General features: G+C 44.3%; 1 protein-coding gene across 2 annotated transcripts; it reads left to right on the plus strand.

Moving 5' to 3' along the window:
* The first annotated feature begins 672 nt into the window (after window positions 1-672).
* LOC310849609 (galanin receptor type 1-like) lies at window positions 673-21648 on the plus strand. Of its 2 annotated transcripts, XM_083749975.1 has the most exons (4): window positions 681-1811; window positions 12003-12068; window positions 18523-18582; window positions 18818-20307. In XM_083749975.1, the coding sequence occupies exons 1-4, from the start codon at window positions 1122-1124 to the stop codon at window positions 19133-19135; spliced, it is 1134 nt and encodes a 377-aa protein (XP_083606101.1). In that variant the 5' UTR covers window positions 681-1121; the 3' UTR covers window positions 19136-20307. The 2 variants fall into 2 exon arrangements, with proteins under 2 accessions (XP_083606102.1, XP_083606101.1); XM_083749976.1 differs by lacking the exon at window positions 18523-18582 and having other exon boundaries at window positions 673-1811; window positions 18818-21648.
* Window positions 21649-22025: the final 377 nt, after the last annotated feature.

Below are 22025 nucleotides of genomic sequence, written 5' to 3' on the forward strand. Positions count from 1 at the left end.
AGAATATTGACACACACAAAGAAACACACCTCCTTTGTGTACATGTTCTTTAACACTGCACAGAAAGTTGAATGCCTAGTGAGCCAGCAGAAGGACTGAAATATCTGTCAATTCTGATTTCTCTCAGTTTCTCACTTTTCTAAGAATACGTTTAGTTCTCCACCATTCCACATCAGTTTGCATGAAATAATTTTAAAAGTCCTCATGAAAATTCACCAGCATTTTAGTGCAAATTTCTCCCAATATACACATTTTCCAATGCAAATTTGCCACATAATGGACACATTTGCAAAGCAATTTCCTTAAGATGATTCACATTTGCATGCTGATATATGCATTTTTATGCACACTTAGCCCTAGTATATGCATTTTTATATACATGGCTAGAGCACTACATTGCAACGTTCAGAGAAATGCAAATTTCAAAGAACAGCTGTGTTTAGGTTTGCGTATGGCTCTGGAAAATGCAGAAAGCTTCACCTTTAAATTGAATTTCTGCCCCACCCCTAGAACATGTTTTTAACTTGCACTGTAGATTTTGGGAAACTGGGGGAAAGGCAATACTTTTGATTACCCTGGTAGAAACACCCACTATACCAGCACTTCATCTGCTTAGCTGTCAGCCCTCTCCCCTCCCTCTGACTACAAAGCAAAGGGAGGAGGAGCTGGAAAGGGCTCAGTCTGCCACTCTCAGCCTAGGCTCACAACACTTCAGCCGCAGATCTTTGGAAGAGGCTTAAGGCAACAGCCTCTCAAGCGCAGAGGTCTCTTTAGCTCTTTCTCTCCCGCAGGCTGTCTCCTCCTGCTGCTGGCCTTTGGCTTCCAGTGACAAGCAAAGACTAAACCCAGAAGATTCTCATCCAGCTGCCTGTCTAGCTGCACACCTTTCGTGGGGCATCACTGACGTTGACCACCACCACACTGGAGAAGGTATCTGAAGAGAAAGCATTCGGGATCCAACAGATCTCCATCCTGGAGGAGAAGCCTTTGCCCCAGGGTCCAAGAACTCCCAAACCTCCAGACAAAACACACAGACACCCTCTTTTTCCTGGAGGGTCCAAGGAAAGGTAGTTCTCTCCCTTAAAAGGGTGTGGGGGCATCCCATCAAGTGACCTGGCTCCATGGAAGAAGCTGTGAGCAATGCTACCATTTGCAGCCATGACTTTGGGTTCGAACAGGCCAACGCCTCCCTTTCCTGGCCAAGCGTATCTGGAAGTGGCCCAGAGACGGTGATTGTGCCTGTGTTGTTTGGGGTGATCTTCCTCCTGGGCATGGTGGGGAATATGCTGGTCCTGGTGGTGCTTGGCCATCTCCGGCCAGGTGGGCGCCCATCACGCAGTGCCACCAACATCTTCATCCTCAACCTGAGCATTGCAGACTGCTCTTTCCTCGTCTTCTGCGTCCCCTTCCAGGCCACCATCTACTCCCTGCCCGAGTGGGTCTTCGGTGCCTTCTTCTGCAAGTGGGTTCACTACCTGGTCATGACCACCATGCTGGTCAGCATCTTCACCTTGGTGGCCATGTCGGTGGACAGGTACATCGCTGTGGTGCACGCCAAGCGCTCGCTCTGCATCCGCAGCAAGCGCAACGCCACCCTGGGCGTGGGGGTCATCTGGCTCCTGTCTCTGCTCATCGCCATTCCGGTGGCTCAGCACCAGGCCCTCATGAGAGGCCACCGGCAGGCACCCAACAGCTCCTTCTGCTGGGAGCATTGGGCAGACAACCCTGCGGCCAAGCAGGTCTACAAGGTTACCATTCTGGTGGTGGGTTACCTGCTACCTCTGGTGCTCATCACCTGCTGCTATGCCAAGGTGGGTGTCGAGGCAAGAGGGGATGGAGATGGGTGGTTGGCAACAGGTTTCGGAATGCTGCCACATTCGTCTTCTCTGTGGCTTAGTTTAAACCACAGCTACTTGGTCCCAGAACTTCTTTTGACAGCCTGCGTAAGATTATTAGGTCTAAGACCACGTAAACTGCGCCACTGGCAATCCCAGCATGTTTGAAGTTAGCTATGTTGCTAGATCTCTTGAAAATCTGAGATTAAGAAGGGGGGGGGGATTTTCTCCATTCTTGCACTTTTTCTCATGGTCATCTTCATACTTTCTCTCCATCAGCTATGTGCAGGTCTCTCCTCCCTTAGATATCTGGCAGAACACCTCACTGCTTTCTTTCCAGAAATGTTCTTCTTCCTGCTCCTGCTCTTTTTCTGCTTTGTTCTCTCTTGTAGACTGCCTTGGCTCCCGTTCTTTTCTACATTCATTTTTGCTTCAGCCAAGTGCAGGCGCTAAGATTTCCCTTTTTCTTCTCCCTTTCCAAGTCCCCTAGGACAGTGATGAGCATCAAATTGATTGTGTTCACGGGTGGACACTTTCTGGGGTTCTTAGCAAATGCTAAGTTACGGATGGTGGTCTAAGGAGAAAGGTGGTTCTTACTGCACATGTAGACCACCCATGGCCTGAGGGCCAATCCCTAGCCTCAGATGCCTTTAGTGTGGCCCCCTTGCCACCAAATCCCTCCCCCAAATTTTGCTGCATCTCTATGTTCATTCTCCCCATGTCCTGTGCACAGCCCTCCCCATAGAGATTTGGCCATGCTCAGGAACCGGGACCTACACAATAACTCCAATATTGGTAGAGCACCCTTAACTGGTGCTACTACTGGGCTACACCAGTCTAGCTACTGGTGCTCTTCTAGTGGATCTCTATGGCTGATGAAGCCTTGGATTGCTGGGGGTGGGGGAACAGAGCTGCAGTTAGGGGTGTGAATTGTTGTCCATTTCCTTCTGATGTGCATCTATCAAAAGAAGGTCTTTCTCCCTTTTCATGCTCTCTCATTTCCCCATTCATTCAGTGGGATTTCTCTCTGAGTGGACATGTTGAGGATTGGTGCTGTAAGGCTGCATGTGCCATGTGCATTACTTAGACAGAGGTTATTCCCTAAGGCGGGGGGACCAAATGTCCAAAGGGTTACCTGAGAGTAAACCCCACTGATCTTACTTTTAAGTAGACATAGTTAGGATTCAGGCAAATAGTTTGCCCCACCCTGTAGCTCTCCAGAGGGGATTTATTTTTCTTACTCATATTCTTATTTTTCTTACTCATATTCCTATTCTTCCACGATTATTATGACTAGTTTAATTGCATGCTAGACAATTGTCTCATGATGCACGTTGCCTGTACAGCCAATTTGAAAAGGAAACGGGGCAGTATTATTAGCATTGTCTACATAAACACCTGCCATTGGAAAAAAGAAAAGAAAAAAACAGATCGGATTGTGGCTTGTTATGCGTGTTTACTCCCGGATTTGGCATTGCAGTTGTTGTTGTTGTTGTTGTTGTTGTTGTATGTTTACTCAAAAGTAACTCCCGACTTTGGATGTGATTAGGACAACACAACATCCCTGAAATCCTATGAACAACAGAACAAATGGACCTGCCTCATTGCTTTGAGGAGCTTAAGAGAGCCTTGAAACACTGGGGGTGAAGTGCAGAAAGGTAGTTTTAGTAGGACAGGATCCTACAGAAGTAAGTGCCATTGAATTTAAAGGGGGTTACTCCTATGTAAGTCAATTTAGGACAGCAGCCTTAGTCCAGTTGGTTTACTCAATGTTTAAGTCCCAATCTCAGGATGCTTTGGACAGCACAACATGCCTGCAATGTAGCAAATTCTAATCAAATAACTCCTTCTCAGAGCAGACTGACTGAAATGACTGAACCTAAGTTAGTATGCCTATTAACTTGAATGACCTACTACCTTCAGTAGAACTAGACTGAATACCACCCCAGGCCTACTCATTAGGAAGTCCTAATGGGGCTTATACTCAAGTAGGTACGTTTAGCAACAGATATGCAGAGTTTTGAGATTGTTGTTGTTGTTAAAAATTTATATAATGCCCTATACCCAGGGGTCTCAGGACGATTCACAGAATAAAATCAAGATATAAAACCACAAAATACATAATAAAAACAAAAACAAAAAAATGTGCCCCCCAAAGCACATTTTAAAAGGGCATAGGATCCCAGCAATTGTACTTGAATGAAGTTAATCCAGTCCCGAGGACTAGCAAATTTGTGAATAGAGGCAATTTCTGCACTCATTTCAGAATTCCCTGCGTGGGTTTGGTTTCTTTTGAATAAAGGTCAGCGGAAGCTGTGGTGTCTTTAGGATATATGGGTTTTTTTAACCCATATATACAACCAGAGTACAGGACAGAGGTACTCATGGCATTAATACTCCTTCCCCATTCAGTTTCCAGGAAAGCCTCAAACTCATCTTTGGATCCCGCCCAGAGCAAGACATACTATTTGTCTCTCCAGCTGCTAGCATTAGCCAAAAGTCACACACAAAATTCTGCCTACTGTTCTTGAAGCTCACAAGAGGATGCCACTTCCAACATTATTTATTTTATTTTAGCATATTTATTACCCAACCTTCACCAAAGGTAACAGAATGAGTTACAAAACAATAAAACACAACAGGCAGTAAACTATTAAAACAACTGCCCACCAATAAAATCATACGCAGAAAATAAACCATCATTTCACCTTCCCAAGACCTGGGCAAAAGAATATACACCTTTCCCATTTCCTTTTCCTTTTCCTATGAAATAGCTGAGTCCAGGTGTACCTCAAGGGGCAGGGAGTTCCAATGTCTGGGAGCCATCTTTAACAATGATTGCAGGAGAGCCTGTGTTGTTTTATGATGAGATACAGTAAATGTTGTTTGTTTGTGACTGTTTGTAATGGAAGGTCTGTGTATTTAAAGCATTTTTAAGAGAGAGAGAGTGAGAAACACTCAAAGTGTATTTATCTCTTCCCATAACCCCTGTGCCACATATTCTCTCCAAGGCTCCTCATTTACCACCCTTAGACCATTTAGGATGTGTGAATATGTCAATTTCTTTCAATTTCTCTCCCTCCCCCCAATCTTAAGTACAGTTCTTCCCATTACCACATCAGTTTGTAGTTTTGTGGGTTTGTTTTTTTTAAAAAAAGGCTTTGTGAACCAGTTACAAACATTTTAATTGAGTCATCATATGAGTTTCATTCCATTTGCATATGAGTAAGATAGTAGTTCTGAAGCAAGAAGTGTGCTCCTTTTATTTTTAGGTGATGTACAAGTGTGTCATCAGAAGACTGTATTTTATGGTACATGATGTTTTGATTACCTTGTACAAAGTGTGTGTGTAAGTGTGTGTGTGTGTGTGTGTGTACCTATCATCTTGCAGGATAATTTAGGGACACCATTTCAGCTGATTCAAAGTTTCTGAATTGATTAAACTTTGCAGTCCTACTTTTTAATGTGTTTTCTTTCTGAGCAAAATTCAGACAGAGGTCCTTTGCAGAATATCATTTTCTTCTGCAGGTAATAGTTGGAGCAGTGAAATTGCTCGCATCAAATTCTATCAAGCAAGTGGATTACATTAGCACATAGTGTGTCTGGGCAAAGAAAGCCTTTCCAAGGAGAGGAATAGCTATGATCATCCTTGTGTAATTTTTTTGGGACAAGACCTGGTTACACAAATGACTACATAGTTTATAAATAAGTTTTGGAAAGACCACAGGGAATATAATATGTACGAAGGTAAAATATATTTATTTATCTGCCCACTTTTGTCTCTGGCCCTGGCCCTCTCTGACAATGCCCAGAAGCAAAAGCAGCCCTTGCATTCCCTTCTGGGCCACTATGCTCTCTGAGACAGGTGTGGCTGGAGACATGTATATTAAGGGCAGAGGAAGGAGGAAGCCTTTTGGGTGAGAGAGACAGGAATGGAGTGAGAATAGCTCCCTTTCCACAAGAGTACAGCCCTAAACTTATCTCTCCTCCTTTCCTCATTTCTTTTCTTCCCCTCCAGCTAAGATCTTGGGAACTTCCTCCTTTGGGGCACCAGGGACTCAGGGTGTGCCACTATCACAAAATACAGAAGGTCAGGTCTAATGGACTTGATCCCCAACAAAACGTCCTTTTCATGACAGGTATTGAGTCAGATTTGTCTCCCGCGGAAGCTGGGACTATCTCGAATAATCCACCCAGCCCGGGTGATGCTAACGCAGCAAACTAATTGAACTGAAGACAATAAGAGTTGGCTTTCTTTCCCCTTTAATGCACACCTGTGCAGATCTTGTGAAGCATTTGGGTTGAGTCAAATCCAGAATGTACCCACATGCATACTTGGCTTTATGAATCCCCCCCCCCAAATTCCTGAACCACTGCAGGTCCTATTCTACATACTTGCTCAGTCATGAGACTAGTTCAACACAATGTTGGAAATGTAAGGAAAATGAAGGAACATTCTTTCACCTCTGGTGGACTTGTCCCAGGGTGAAGGTCTTCTGGGAAATGATATATAATGAGCTGAAAAAGGTATTTAAGTATACCTTCCTTAAGAAACCAGAGGCCTTCCTCCTGGGCATTGTCGGCCAGATGGTGCCAAAGAAGGACCGAACATTCTTTCTGTACGCAACAGCAGCAGCAAGGATACTTATCGCCAAGAAGTGGAAAACTCAAGATCTTCCCACTCTGGAAGAATGGCAGATGCAGCTGATGGACTATATGCAACTGGCTGAGATGACTGGCAGAATTCGAGACCTGGGAGAAGAGAGGGTTGAAGAAGATTGGAGGAAATTTAAGATTTATTTACAAAAATATTGTGATTTGGTGGAAAGTTAAGTAGGATGTTTGATCATAAATAATTGGCCACCACAAAATCGGATCGAAATGGGATGTAAAGTGAGATTAAGAGAAATTAATTTACAGAGGATTATATTTAAATAAGTGGTTATAAAATTTGCAAATTAGATGATAAATTGCTGGGAAAAATTTATGATGATGAAAATGGCAGCGGGAGACGTGAGGAAGTCCAAAGAAGTCATGAAACTCTGTTGAGATAAAAGAAAGGTTGTTTATTTTTGTACTTTATTTTGTAAAAACCCCTAATAAAAATTTATTAAAAAAAAGAGACTAGTTCAACACTTGCTGCCTTTTCTCAGATGGTTGTGTGTCCTGCTTTACAGAAGACAGTCCTCTGTTTGAAGTCATCCTCTATTTCATGGGTGGGCAAACTAAGGCCCAGGGGCCAGATCCAGCCCAATCGCCTTCTAAATCTGGCGTGCAGACAGTCCAGGAATCAGCGTGTTTTTACATGAGTAGAATGTGTCCTTTTATTTAAAATGCATCTCTGTGTTATTTGTGGGGCATAGGCATTTGTTCATCCCCCCCCAAAAAAATATAGTTCAGCCCCCCACAAGGTCTGAGGGACAGTGGACCAGTCCCCTGCTGAAAAAGTTTGCTGACCCCTGTTCTGTTTCAAGGGTAGGAAGCCTGTTCATTGAATGCAACCCATAGAAACCTAGGAAGCTGCCTTATAGCGAGTCAGACCTTTGGTTCACCTTGCTCCGTACTGCCTTCCTTTCAGTTAGTAGCAGTGACCCATCTGCTGGGAAGCTGGCGCAGCAGCTATGCTCCCCCTGGTGAGTCATTTCCACTTTCCTGAGTGGCTCTACCTCCTCACTGCAACAAGTCCAAGGGGAGGGCGACTTGTCGTTGTGTGGACTCTCCGCAGATACCCAGTTATGCTGACTCTTGGTGCTGGGCCAGGTGCAAAGATGAGCAAAATGATAAGCAGCAACGTTCAGCAAAGCGAAGAGCAGGAGCGGAAAAAGTGTCACAAAGAGTTAGGCTGGTGTAGTTGTTAGGTCAGGACTTTGGAGACCCATGTTCAAATCCCCATTCAGTTAGGAAGCCTTGGACAAGTCACTGGGAGTGGCCTAAGCTACCTCCCAGGTTGTTATGAGGGTAATACAGCAAACTAATGTGCAGGAGCATATTGTTCCACTGTGAACCCACCTCAGGTGCCAACACTGCAGGGAAGATGTGGATCAATCGAAGGAAAGGCGATCAGTCTTGCTTTGGGACAGGCAGGTGGCTGGAGCCAATGCATGTATGTTTCTTTCCAAGCAAAAAATTCTGTAGTGTGGCTGCTTGGGAGTAGTTTGATTGCCTTCTGCCTCATTGCTTTGTGTGAGTATGCCAGCAAGAGGTATACATGATGGATTTTCTTTTAATTAATTGGCTTAAGTACGTAAAGTCTCCTAGCATTAATGGTTAAGCACATTCATTGCTTGGTTACAGTGCTTGCTGTAACTGCGTTTTCAAAAGGTTAATCTAAATTTTGTTGGTGCACTGCATGAATTCCCCCCCTCTTAATGTCATTCTTTAAAATAATAAAAATAAAATCTCCAGTGAGTCTAACGTACCTTATCTTGATCCTGGAATGGAGTTAAATAAAAGCAAAACCTTTATGCAGAAATTATTTACCTGAAAGTAAATAAAAGACATTTGTTTACAAGCAGCTATTTAAAAAGAAAAAGTCTCTGTTGAGGGGAAGGGCCATAGCTCAGGGGACGGCATCTGCTTGGTTTGCATGAAGAAGGTCTCAGGTTCAGTCCCTGATATTTCCAGGTAAGGCAGGGAATGTCCTCTGCCTGAAACTCCAGAGAGCTGCTGCCAGTCCGTGCAGACAAAGGTGAGGGAACTTTTTCAGCCCAAGGGCCACATTTCCTTCTGGGCAACTTTCCGAGGGCCACATGCCAATGGTGGGCAGGGCCGGGAAACAAAAGTGGGCAGAGCAATGAATGCAAATGCTACCTTTGCACAGTAGCTTAGTTTCTGCACGTTCCCCTCTTTATCTATTTATTATTTACAGATATATTTATATACCACTATATCACAAAAAACATATCATCCTCCATTCAGGGAAGCAAAAGGTCTCATCAGAGTTCAAGGACACATTCCAGCCAGGCAAAAAACCCCAAGGTGCAAAGCAGAGTCAGCGAAGAGGGCAGCCTGGGAAGGTGAGGGGTAGGGGGTATCCTCAGGAGGGTTTGGAGGACCAGACAGAGAGGCTTGTTAGGCCACATTTGGCCCTTGGGAATGAGGTTCCCCATCCCTGGTATAGACAATACTGAGCTAGATGGACCAGTGGTGTGACTCACTGACAGGCACCTTCCTGTGTAATGATCTACTAAGCCTTGGGTAGGTAAAAGGCAGGCTGGGATCTACTGCTAGATCTTTTTGAAACCCGGAGTAAGTAGATCACAAGAATGAATCCCTGGGCTGAGCATAATGCTCAGAAGCATCTTTGTCCTTCTTCAGCTGTGAGTGTACGTCTGCTGCACTGAGCCAGTGTGGAGGGGAAGTCCATGTGGTACCCTCTAGATGCATGTTGCTGGACTTTGATTCCAGCTCTCATCATCCTGACCAATGGTCCTGCTGGCTGGGATTGATAGAAGGCAGAGTCCAACAACATCTGGAGGGTGCCATATTGGTTATCTCTGCACTTGGTTCCAGTTGGTGGCTGCCAGAGATCCCATACAAAAGCTAAGTAGACGACACAAGCTGGGTGCCCGCCCACCACTGTACTTAGCAACACACACCTGCTGAGACTGGCTGTGCCTCTTAGAGATCATAGATGAGAAGCAAGAGCCCTCTAATATAAAGATATAAATAGAAGCCAGTACACAACATTATTTGAATATCCAAGGAGACAGAACCATTCCTGTTTTTACAAGACATGCTTTACCCATCTGCATATCCACTTTGTTCCATTTATATACCTGCACCTGACATGTAAGAACCCAAGAAGCTGGATCAGACCAGAGACTTAACTGGTCCAGCATCCTCTTCCCCACAGGGGCTTTGCCTGATATCTGGGCAAAGCCTGCAAGGAGAACATCGGGGCAATGGGCTTATCCTCTTGTTGTTCCTTGGCAACTGGCAAATCAGGGCCAGACTGGAATCTCATGTTAATTACATGAATGCAATTAAGTCATGTGGATTTTGTTATGTAAACAGCTGCTCCGGGGGAGCCTGAACAACCTCAGCACCACTGAGAAGGCAATGTGAATACTTTCTCTCCTTGCTATGGTCAGGCAATGATCAATCACCTTTCCAAAGCATTTTTGTGCATTCCACATTAGCGTCAGTGGAAGATTCAACTGAAATCCAGAGAGCAGCTTCAGAAAGGCTGCTGTTTTCATAACAATAAAAGTGTGTGTTATTTGCATTCACCCAATGAGCATTATGCCTAGTCTCATCCACAAAGGAATATTGCTTCCAAACGTGAAGCTAGCATATAGCCATCCCAGCTAGTAGCCATGGATAGAGAAGGGGGAGAAATTCAACCCAGAACACATTCAAAGCAGAATCTGTCAAATAAACACTATCTGACACAATATATGAAACAAAACACCATCACCCTTGAATGGAGTCGAATGGCTGAGTCCAATTGTTGAGTTGAATGGTGCCACCGAAATATGTCAGTCACAATTTTAGTCCATCACACTCCCCTAGTAAACTCAACTCAAAAGACCACTTTTCCCCATTACTAATAACAAGGTCAGATCTCACTTCAGTTATCCATGCACTTGTCACTCCCAGACTGGACTACTACCATGGCCTCCTGTTAAAATTGGCTCATGGGGTGTGGGAGGGTGCTGGGGGATGTAATCATCTGACCCACCAACCAGATCCAATTGCCCACCCCTGGGATTGCATCAATGTCGTGAGAAACGCAAATAGCAAAGAGCTTCCAAAATGAACCCCAAAGCAGAAAACAATGTGTCTTAAGATGCTGAAAACATGGGTTTTGTTTTCCAAACAGCCCAACGTATTTCAGCCAATTATTGTTTAAAAGCTGTCTTCAGGGGCTATAGCAACAGAGGCAATACATCATGTGAATCATTTCTACTCAACATTTAAAAACAAACTAAATTGATTATGTACAAATTGCATATAAGCCTAGATAAACGAATCAATGTGGGAGAGGGACAGATCTGATTCTGGCAGGGGCCATGGCTGGGAGCAAAGGGTTGAACCCTGTGCTTCCTACACACTCCATAGTCTGGCCCTTCCGCAGAGCCACTGGTTTGGTTCTGAAAACCAGCTATGCAGTGGCCAACCATGTGACCAAGGCCACACTGAGTTTGACCCTCACTTTCTGGCCCTCATCCTTCTGTAGCAAAAGCAGCTTCATTCATGCTGAAGAGGGAGATACCAGCAATCTTGTGGAGACCTCGAGCTTCATAGAAGTACAAAATATATTTTTGGCTGGCAATGGGAGGGAGACTAAGGTAGGAAGGACGGCGGGGACAGGTGACTGCTGGGAAACGTTGGGTTGCATGTGTAAAAATGGAGGTGGGACGGAATGGTGTGCTCTGGGAAAGGGCATTGTTAGGTGGATGGCAGGCCCAATTTGGTTCAAGACCCAATTTGGCAATTCTGATCGGGTCCCAATTTGGACTGGATCTTTCCATGCCTGATCCAACCTGAGCCCTGAACCAAATCATAGCCACGAGGAGCCTTTTATAGGGCTATTTCATATGGTTGGACAGGGAGGAGGGCAGGGGAAGGAGATGGTGCTGGCAGAGAGTCTCTGCTTGCATGATCTCCTTCCCCCTCCCCCTCCCTTGACCACATGTTTAATATCTTCCCCCCACCCTCCACAAAACACACTTTTGACAGCTCTGGGTTACTCCAGGTGGACCAATCCCTTTCCAAGACTGGCTTTCAGTGTGGCTACCCCTGTTTTGTGGAACAACAACCCTGTGGAGATATGACAGGCACTCTCTTTTTTTGTCCTTATGGAAACAATTGAAAACATTTTTGTTTCACCAAACTTCTCCAGCTAGGTGAAAAGGGCTCTGCCTTATGCGTTGTTTTCAACCTATCTTTAGCTGGTTTTTCGGTACTGTTTTCAAAACTATTTTTTAGGTGTTTCGTGGTATAAGTAAATTAATACCACCACATTCTGGTCAGGCAAAGTCACCTGAGGAGAGCACAGGGTTGGTGCGAGGTGACCTGGTGAGAGTCCCAGGAGCTGACAAGAAACAGCCAGAAGGCTGCACTTGCCCCCCACCCTGACCTAGGGTACCCCACACCCCTGATGCAGCAGAATAAGAAACATCTATTGTGCAATAAAGCAAGTTTCTTCCTTTCTTTCCTTAGGTTATACGCCATCTTCAAAAGAAGGTGAAGAATATTTCCAAGAAGTCAGAGAGATCCAAAAGAAAGGTAAATTAAAAGAAAACAACATCCAATTACCAGGGAACATTAGCAAGCAAAATATTGCCTGCCCCAGCGCTAAAGTATAACTGATCACAGAGCCCTGTAAAATTATTCTATCATGCTCCATCAGAAGCATATACTTTTGCAGTGCTGTCAGCCAGATCACTATTTAGATGCGTGACTATGGCTTGTGGTTTTGGTCTGTTTCCTTCCCAATTATGTATGTGATTTCTGATTCTGATGTGATTAATAAATTGTAGCAGATGCTTGTCTCTTCATCCAGGTGACCTTTGGAAGCTGTACAAATGTAAAACTCCAGAGACATTTATCTTGTTCTGTCGAAATGACGTCTAAAGTTGGAATACATTTAAATTCACAAGCAGGGGAGCAGACCTCCCACCCACCTCAAATGAGTGGCCTGAAGAGGCAGGGAAAGGTGCAGCGCAGGGGTGGGCACCTGTCACAAGATTTGGTTTGGATCCTAATTCAGCATGTCGGAAAACACCTTGCTTTTGTCTGAAGTATTTTGGAGACTCCCTAATTTGGCTTGGGGTCCGAATCTTAGAATTCTAGAGCTGGAAGGGACCACGAGGGGCATCTAGTCCAACCTGCTGCAATGCAGGAGTATTTTGCCCAACAAGGGACTCACAACCCTGGGATTAAGAGTCTCATGCTCTACCAACTGAGCTACCCAGCAGAAACCACTTTGGACAAAATGAAGCTTCATTCACTATGATGGGAAATTAAAAAATGGCTATTGTCTTGTCATTTGCAGGAATAGTAGTACAGTATCTGTTCTCCAGAGTAGATAAAAACCTGCCAAATTATAGGCAAAATATATCCTTGTGGTTTGGTGATGAGTTATCTTTAAAGTTTGATTATCTTTTCTATTTCTTTAGACTATATCTGTACTACAATATAGATACTGATATCAATTCCTTGCCTTTCTGACACCATTTCCCATGCAACACCTCTCAGCCTCCTAGCTCTCACTCGACTCCACCCATCCACCCTGGCTCTCACTCAGGGCTCAAACAAATTCACAGATCAATGCCAAAAACTCATACAGTGGTACCTCGGGTTAAGAACTTAATTCATTCCAGATGTCCGTTCTTAACCTGAAACTGTTCTTAACCTGAGGTACCACTTTAGCTAATGGGGCCTCCCACTGCCACGCCATTTCTGTTCTCATCCTGAAGCAAAGTTCTTAACCCGAGGTACTATTTCTGGGTTAGCGGAGTCTGTAACCTGAAGTGTCTGTAACCCAAGGTACCACTGTAATAAGAAGAGTTCCTGCAAGATGCTGGCACCACCTATATCTCTAGGCTTACTTTTATGGGCAGGTGTCAAGGTTGACAGAGCTTCCTGAGGCTGCTTCCAGCTGTGTCCCACACACCTAGTTCCAGGCTACAGCAGATTTGCTTTGATTGGAATTTCTTAGGGGGTCTAAAGGACGGCAAATAGGACACCCCACCACACACAGTTCTTTCTCTAGCCTCTGCACATTTCTCCTCTTCTAGCAGGGAAGGAAACATGCGTATTTTTTGAAAAATGGTTGAATTCTTCAGGTGCTGTAGACCTTTCTGAAGGGATGAAAAATTTCAGAATAATGAGATTAAGGAGGAGGAAGCTAACAGGCAGCACTACCCCCTGAGTGTAAGAAAACAGTTAGTGGGAAGTAGGTTGTGGGCAGGCCATGGGTGTAACCAGGATTTTTGTTGGGGGGCAGGGCTTTGTTAGGGGGGCAGAACTGACATGATTGATCAATTAGTTAAGTATTTCTATTGTTTTACTTGATCTGGGAGGGGGGCAGCTGCCCCCTGCCCCCCTGACTACACCCATGGGGCAGACAGCATGGCAGGGCAATGCCCCATTCACCCCCGTAGGCAGGCCTCCACTGAATACAACAGAAGGATGGAGCTGTCTTGTACTTTGCCACATACATAGAACTTACACATCATTCTCCATTCGTCGCAGACGCTGTGTTCTTTCAATGCCTGGCTTTAAACATTCAAACAGCTTTCAAGGAGGAAGAATGAGGGGATTAACTTGTGTATCAAGGGGGAGAGAATAAATCTTGGATGTGAGCCATATTGCCTGTGCTGTTCTTCTGTTTTCAGGATCATAACTCAGACCGTATAGTCCCATATAGCGTCCTCTTTCAAGCCAGAATAGCCAGTGACTCTTCTCTCCTTTGGCAGAGGAACTGTGCAGGGCTGCCTACAGACATTAGACCAGGGTTTCCCAAAATTGGGTCTCCCACTGGTTTTGAACTACAACACCCATCATCCCTAGCCATCAGGACCAGTGGTCAGGGATGATGGGAACAGTAGTCCAAAAACAGCTGGCAACCCGAATTTGGAAAACTCTGCATTAGTTCACAAGAATAACCTACTGGATCAGGCCATTTAATTCAGCATCATGTTCTCACAGTGGCCGAACCCTTTGCTTATGGGAAGCCAACAAACAGAACACAAGCATAATAGCAATTCCCAGCAACTGCTGTTCAAAGGCATACTGCCCCCAACAGTGGAGGGAGAACATAACATAGCCATTGTGGTGGCTAGCAGCTAATGGTGGGCGCTGACATTGGTGCTGTGGTCTTGGGGCAACAATAGATAGCTACAGTCCTCCATTTTAAATTGCCCAAAATGCTCCTGGAGAAATGCCCTTGGTGCCTTAGGGGTCAAATTAATACAAGGACTTTGATCCTGGCTTGGTAGCAAATGGGCAGCCAATGCAGATGCTTTAACAATGATGCCCCATGTTGTTAGCCATGTTGTGCTCCCATCAGTAGTCTGGCCGCTGCATTCTGCTCCCGCTGGAGCTTCCGAACCAGGCCCTAGGGCAGCCCCACATACAGCATATTACAGTAATCCAGCCTTGAGGTTACCAACACATGGACTACAATGTGCACATGTACATAATGCATATACATTGCATATTGCAATGAAAGCTAAGATATCGGGGGAAATTAAAAAAAGAACAAAGAAAGAATAAAGAAGTAAAATGCTTTATTGTAAACAGCATTTTATAGAGGTATAAATAACTGTAAATATGAAAATAGACAAAACTTTCTCTAATTGTTTTTCCTTGGTTAGATGTATTTTCTCTTTCTGTTGTATTTTCTTTTGCTGTGAATATGTATGTTTTTTAATTTGTACTTAATAAAATTATTAAACACACACACAAAAATGCATATATTGCTGACAATAACAGACACAAAGGCATTATATTAGGGGAAATTGCTTTCAAAAATGTGTATGTTAGGAGAAATGCACACTAAAATGCTGATACATGCTGAGGACTTTTAAAAAATTGCAACCTATGCTGAAATGAAAATGAGAAACTTGGAGAAATGGAAACTGGCAGATCCATCCCTCCTTGTGAGTCACAAGTTTTCCCAGAGTATCCCCATTGCCATCTGCAAAATGTTGAGGGGAGGTTGGATGGCAGCTTTTGCCAGAGGGCAGCTATTTAGCATCTGCTTCCCATCTGCAACAAGTGGGAACAACAAACTTTCTTGCAGCGCTCTTAGAGGGGTGACTCAAAATGATGAATGTGAACTGTGATCACATTCCCATGAGCAGCATATGATTCTTATACTTTGGCCTGGCTGGTAGCACTTTTAAACAAGAGTGGTTGGTTTTTGCAATGCAGTTCTTCCTCTGCAGCTCTTACATTTTTGGGCTACAAGACTGGCAGAAGTTGAATTAATTGGTTTGGATTGAATCTAAAAATCATTTCCCCATTTGGAGCATCTTCTGCTGAGATATTCTTCCTTGCTCTACCTTCCTCTGTCCATTAGCTCTCTAGTGATATTACATTCCATAATATGATTACAGACTTTGCCACCTATTATTCTGGTATAGATGAGGTGGGGAGGGGGAAGGAGAGAGAGAGAGAGAGAGAGAGAGAGAGAGAGAGAGAGCGCACATTCAGCACAGATATTTGAGTTTTGGTCTCAGTTTTGTGGCAGATTGCTCCATAACATTTTGTAAGTATGTTTACACTCCTCTTTGTAGAGAATGAGCACCTCCTCTTCAATTGCCGACCCTGCCCAATAGCAAAGGGTGCCTTCTCCTATTCTCTCTCTCTCTCTCTCTCTCTCTCTCTCTCTCTCTCTCTGCTTGCTGCCACCTATGCATGTGTGGACAGGGATGGGTGAATCAGTCAATTTCAGTGTCTCTCCGTTTCTCCTGTTTCTTCTTTTTTTGCAATTCATTTTTATCGGTTTCTCCTTTTTCCAGTCTTAAGTTCAGTTCTTCCCATTTCCACATGGGAGAGATCGCTGCTTTATTCAGGTCTTACTAGCAGGCTTCCCATAGGCAATTGGTTGCCTCTTACTGTGAGAGCAGATGTTGGACTCAATGGGTCTTTGCCAAATCCAGCACGGCTTTTCCTGGGCTCTTATGAGCAGCTGCAGGTTCTCTCACAGAGAGTGCCCTTTCTTCCCGTGTGCTTCACCTTCCCTGCCTCCACTCCACAAGCTGCTTTGTAATTATTTTCCAGAATTACCAAAATGTGCTGTCGAACATCTACGCAGCTCCAAATGGCTGTGTTCTCTGAGCCAAACACAGGTAACCAAAGCAACATGATTAGGACGCATTTCCAACAGCACTTTAGCCCATGTGAGGTTTGCACTTTTGCAGTGATGTTTGAATGATGACTCAAATTGAGATTACGCTCAGGCAGCCGACAGAAGCCAGTGCTAAAAGGGCAATGCAGACTATACCAGGATGTTGAGCAGGGCTGTCAAAACCCCATAGGGGTCAGTGGATGAAATTTCACACCCAGCTAATGTCCATAGGAACATGCCTAAGGTTTTTTGTTTTTAACCACAAAGTCCTTCCCACCTTGATTTACCACCGTCATCCCTCCCAGGGACTACACCTCAATCCCCTGTAATTGACACATCCTGTAAATTCCAAATCAGGGCCTGCTAATGGTGGAGTGGAAGTGCAGGCCATCATCACCGTCACACAAAAACACACACACACCCAGGGCCACAAACCCCTAAAGGAAGCATGAAATAATAGCCAATCTGTTAGGATCAGAGTGACTGCAATTCTTGGCTGATTACCTGCAAGTGAGCTTCACTGAACTCAGTGGGGCTTTATTTATGACGGCATTGGCTAAGAACATAAGTGCATCAGGCATCTTTTTTTCCTGACTTCTCCAGGCAGGGCTTGGAGACCCCCATCTGAAATCCAGGAGAGTTGCTTCCAGTCAGTGCAGGCAGTACTGAGCCAGATGGATCAGTCGGTCTGTGTTGGTATATATATGGCAACTTCCTGTGTTTCCAATCCAGCATCCTGTTCTCACAGTGACCAACCGGGGAGCTCGTAAGAAGGACCTGTGCACAACAGCCCTTTCCCCACGAGTGAATCCCAGTAACAGGCGTTCAGAGGCATAATGCCTATTGCCTCTGACCGTGGCTGGTAGCTGCTGATAGCCTTTATAAAATAAAAACAGCCCTGCAAAATCAGACCAAAGGCCCATCTAGCTCAGCATTCCACACGCAGGCAGGACGTGACTACAACTGGAGACATCTGGTGCTTTCTTAGGTTTATAGATAGACAGGCTGAGCAGGTAGGAAAACAAGCGTGCAGGCTGTATGGATCCCAAAGCAGCAGCATTCCAGCACTCCAATAATTCCCTTGCCAACCAGAAACTTCTTGGCAGTCATCTCCCGCCAGCCTAATTCAATCACATGTTTACAGCTAAGTTTTGCTAATGGGAAATAAAGTTTTAGAGCCAAGCCCTGGATGCTTATCTTCTGCCCATGCATGAGCCCCCGCAGGTATATGTACAAAGGGAATGACTTGCCTGTGGTGGTGTCACAGCTCTGTGCCTGCAGTGCTGTGTTCTTAGACCTCTGGCTATTAGCAAACACTATTTCCCTCCACCCCACACTGAATCCAAAGGGAAAACAAAGACACTTCTTTCTTTTGGGCACGAAGCTAATTGGGAAAGAAGCTAATTAATGGGTTGTTAGACTGTTCAAAACAGCTAAGAGGATTAGCCCCCCCCCCCCACTGACCAAGTTCAGCAGTTAATTGCAGCTATTTTCCATTTAATGTGTTCCAGATGGTGATAAGGCTATCCAGACTGATGATTATTCTAGCATCTTCTGACCATTTCTCAGTACCGCCTCTTTATAACGTTCTCTTTTGTAATTGGTTATAAGTGGAGCTTGTCTTTGTTTTGTACAAATGGTTTGTTAAATGTCTCTTGCAAATTTACTGTGTGATATTTCTGTTATTGTCTCTCTGTGTTATAAGTAGGACGGGGAGAGGGGAACAGAATTTTGAGAGGCAGGCTCTAGAAATTAAAAAAAAATGATAAAACTGTAAAAAACTATCCAACGTACGCTGCTGTGCAACTGCACACAAATTAAACATGTGTGGAAGCAACATTAACATTTTGCACCTGTCTTCCCCACCTCAATTCCTTCCAGATGTTTTGGACTACAACTCCTATCATCCTCAACCACTGGCCATGCTGGCTGAGGTTGACGGTAGTTGCAGCTAAAAGCATCTGGAGGGCACTAGCCTGGGGAAGGCTGATTTGCATCCCCCAAAGTCAGCCAAATCTGTTTTAGTTGGTAGCAATAATTTATAATAGCCAGACCACATTCTGTGTTGTTGTTGTTAGAATTACACACCCTTCACTCTAAGGTCCTAGGGCAGGCTATACAACTATCAAAACACACTATTAAAATTTCAAATCCTTTGTTTGCTTTTGTCTTCTAGACAGCTCAAACAGTGCTGCTGGTGGTTGCTGTCTTTCTAATCTCCTGGCTCCCGCACCACATCATCACTATGTGGGCTGAGTTTGGGAAGTTCCCCCTGAACGATATCTCCTTCACCTTTCGCATCATCGCACACTGCTTAGCCTATGGGAACTCTTGCATCAACCCCATCATCTACGCTTTCCTGTCGGAGAATTTCCGCACAGCCTGCCGGCAAGTCTTCACATGCAAGGGCCTCCTTCAGCCGCCCCCTGCAGAGAAGATGGTGAGGATTCGCATGGAGAACTTCTCCACTTCTCACTCAACAACCAACGTGTGACATGGGGCAGGGAGGAAGTGCTATCAGCAAAGGAAGAAACAAGAGAAATGCAGCAGTGTCCAGAAATTCCTTGCACAGGCACAGATTCATCTCAAAAGAGATGGGGGGAAAGGGGTGGGGGAAGCAGACCCATTCTGGATCTTCCCTCTGTGACATTAATGGTACTCACAGGAGCTGTCCATTCCTCATCACCACCATCGCTCATAATTGTGGCTTCAGAGCGACAGCTTTCTGAGATGTTTCCAACGTTTTATGGAGGGGTGGCACCTAAAGCTGCTACAGGCTGAGATTTAACTGTAGTTTACAGCTGAAAGTAAGGGAGCCACTTAAACCCTGCCCCAAAAGAGGATGCTGATGTGCATATGTATAGGAACAAATTTTGAATCGCTGTAAATTCAACAGAAGTACAATGTGCGGAAGACACTGGCCAAGTGACTGGTGGGCCTGCGCAGTCCAGATGCTCACTCTTGACAGGTAACTTCAAACCCTCCCAGTCTATCTATACCCTTCTTAGGGTTCTTTATTTTTAAACTGGACTTGGACCGCAAAACCCTTCAAAGTAAGGATTATTCTTTGTGGAGCAGGACACATATCTGCTTTCACTATGTATGAAGTGTAGTACAGTAATGTCTTATGGAAAGATATGTCCATGTGTGAAGTAAGTCTATTTAGCAGTGACAGATAATAAAGGTAAGAGGATGGTGAAGGAAGACACATTGGAAGGCAATTGTTGCTAAGGATCCATAGTGCTAAAGCTCACTTTTATCTCCACCACCTCATTTGTGAAAGGCTTCCTTGATTATATCATGGTGAGATCTTGCATTGCACATACCAAGACATTTTGAATTTTTGGCCCAAGATAATTTTGCCCTTTTGATACAGAATGTACATTGGCATAGTCACTCTGTTTTGCTTAATTTATTTAAAAAACTGATCTGTATTATTTATTCTGGTTTGGGTATTAATAGGAAGCAGCTAGTTAGGGCACTGATGCCTCCCTCTCAACCACTGAAAATTATTTCAGCTACTTTTCTGGGTTCTGATGTTTCAGCATGCCTTGCCTGAATACTGTTAAGTATAGCTTCATAGCCATAAAGACTAGAAACTTGTTTCTCCATCTCCAGTTAAACAAACAAACAAACACTTTGATTTGCAGGAAGCAGAAATCTGCTTGTAATTCTGTGCTTATTCCATATCCTGCAGAAAAGCCCAGGCATAGCCCAGATGGCCCAATTCATATGTCTAAGTGGCACATTTATCATTTGAAACACAATGTGCACAGCTTTATTTGTGAAAAGTGTTGATGTGACACCAGCTCCCTGCACAGTTCTGACAACATGAACAAGTCTATCACAAACCTCTGATTTTGTGATGGTGTTGCTCAAATCCAAGGACTATGTTCAGAGCCCCCTGGAGGGTAAAAATTAAATAGATCAATCTCTACAATCAGAAAGAGAGTTTGATCTGATTCCACCTTGCCATGAAGACCTGTGTCCACATAGCTGTGTCTCCAAAAAGTAACCATGCTGTGTGTAATATTCCTGCCCAATCACTGAGGTCTTTGAGAGATTTTCTAGTGGTACTCCCATGGTTCAGATGCATGGCTTGTAGTCACCAGGAGCCATGCATTCAGTACTGTAGACCCAGTTTCCTGGAACTTCCTTTCAGTTGAGGTCAAGCAGGCCTGCTAAACTTCCGGCACCTACTGAAGACTTTTTTTAGTTCAGCAGGAATTATGATTTTACAGTCTTAATTGATTTTTGACATTATTGTGCTCATTTACTTGAAAGGATAGAACGATAGAATTTGAAGGGACCCCATGGATCATCTAGCCCAACCCCCTGCAATGCAGGAATATGCATCCATACAGGGATCAAACCCATCACCTTGGTGTTATCAGCACCATGCTCTAATCAGCTGAGCTAACCAGCTTCTACACAGCTTAGAGACTACAGTAATCATGATAATTGGCAGATGCAGGTGCACACCAGATCCGGCTAAGATCCGGTAGGGCATGGGAGAGACAACAGAGGGGGAAAGGCAACAAGAATAATCAGAAAATAGGAGAATGGCAGAGGCAGAGGCAACACATCATGAATGTTAAGAAAATGTCATTAGACACATGTATGCTTTGTGCTGAGCTTCACTATGGTTTCCATAAGGAACCGATCTCTCTCTCTGTTCAGAGGCACTTCCTGCAAACTGTGTGATCGAGTATGTATATATTTTTATTTCATTTTGTGAAGCGCCCTGAGACCTGCGGGTATAGGGCAGTATATTAAATAAATGAATAAATAAATAAATGTTCATGTAAAAAAACACACCTGTTACTGTGCATTACCTGAATGCATCAGACTAACCACCAGGCTGTGTGTTTTTTCCTACACTGTGTTGCTGTCGTAAAAATGAGAAACACCATTGTGATCAGTCTGCAGTGGGAATGTCCTTTGCTTCACTCTGCTGTGCAAAATTGGAAAACACTGTATTAAAACATTGTGTGACTCCATGTTCAATAAGTCTCAGTGCTTTTTTATTATTAAGAAAAATAGCCCTAATCAACTAGCTATCAATCCTGCATGGTGCTGCTTCAGGGACAGGCATAGAATAATAGAATTGTAGAGTTGGAAGGTCATACTTGAAAAGGTAATGAATGAGGAGGCAAGTCCAAAGTGGTCCCCAGATGTTCCACGGGTGGCCATTCATAACTGGCCAGTAAAGAAACCCAGCACAATAACGAAAACAAAATTTGAACTACAAGCAGAAATTCAAGCCATTGTAAAAGCTTCCATGGATTTAGGAAACTAATTGTGATAAGAGAGGTAGCATCGAACTAGCCTTTCTGGATCCTGGTGTATGGGATAAATTTAGGTGAAAGCAGTAAGGGGATCAC

This window comes from Podarcis gaigeae (genome assembly GCF_964106915.1).
Source record: "Podarcis gaigeae genome assembly, chromosome: 8".
Classification (NCBI taxonomy): domain Eukaryota; kingdom Metazoa; phylum Chordata; class Lepidosauria; order Squamata; family Lacertidae; genus Podarcis; species Podarcis gaigeae.

Coding starts and splice junctions, on each gene's coding strand:
- LOC310849609 (XM_083749975.1), top strand. CDS start 1,122: ATGGAAGAAGCTGTGAGCAATGCTACCATTTGCAGCCATGACTTTGGG. Junction 1,812..12,002: donor TCACCTGCTGCTATGCCAAG/GTGGGTGTCGAG, acceptor TTCTTTCCTTAG/GTTATACGCCATCTTCAAAA. Junction 12,069..18,522: donor CAGAGAGATCCAAAAGAAAG/GTAAATTAAAAG, acceptor AATTCCTTCCAG/ATGTTTTGGACTACAACTCC.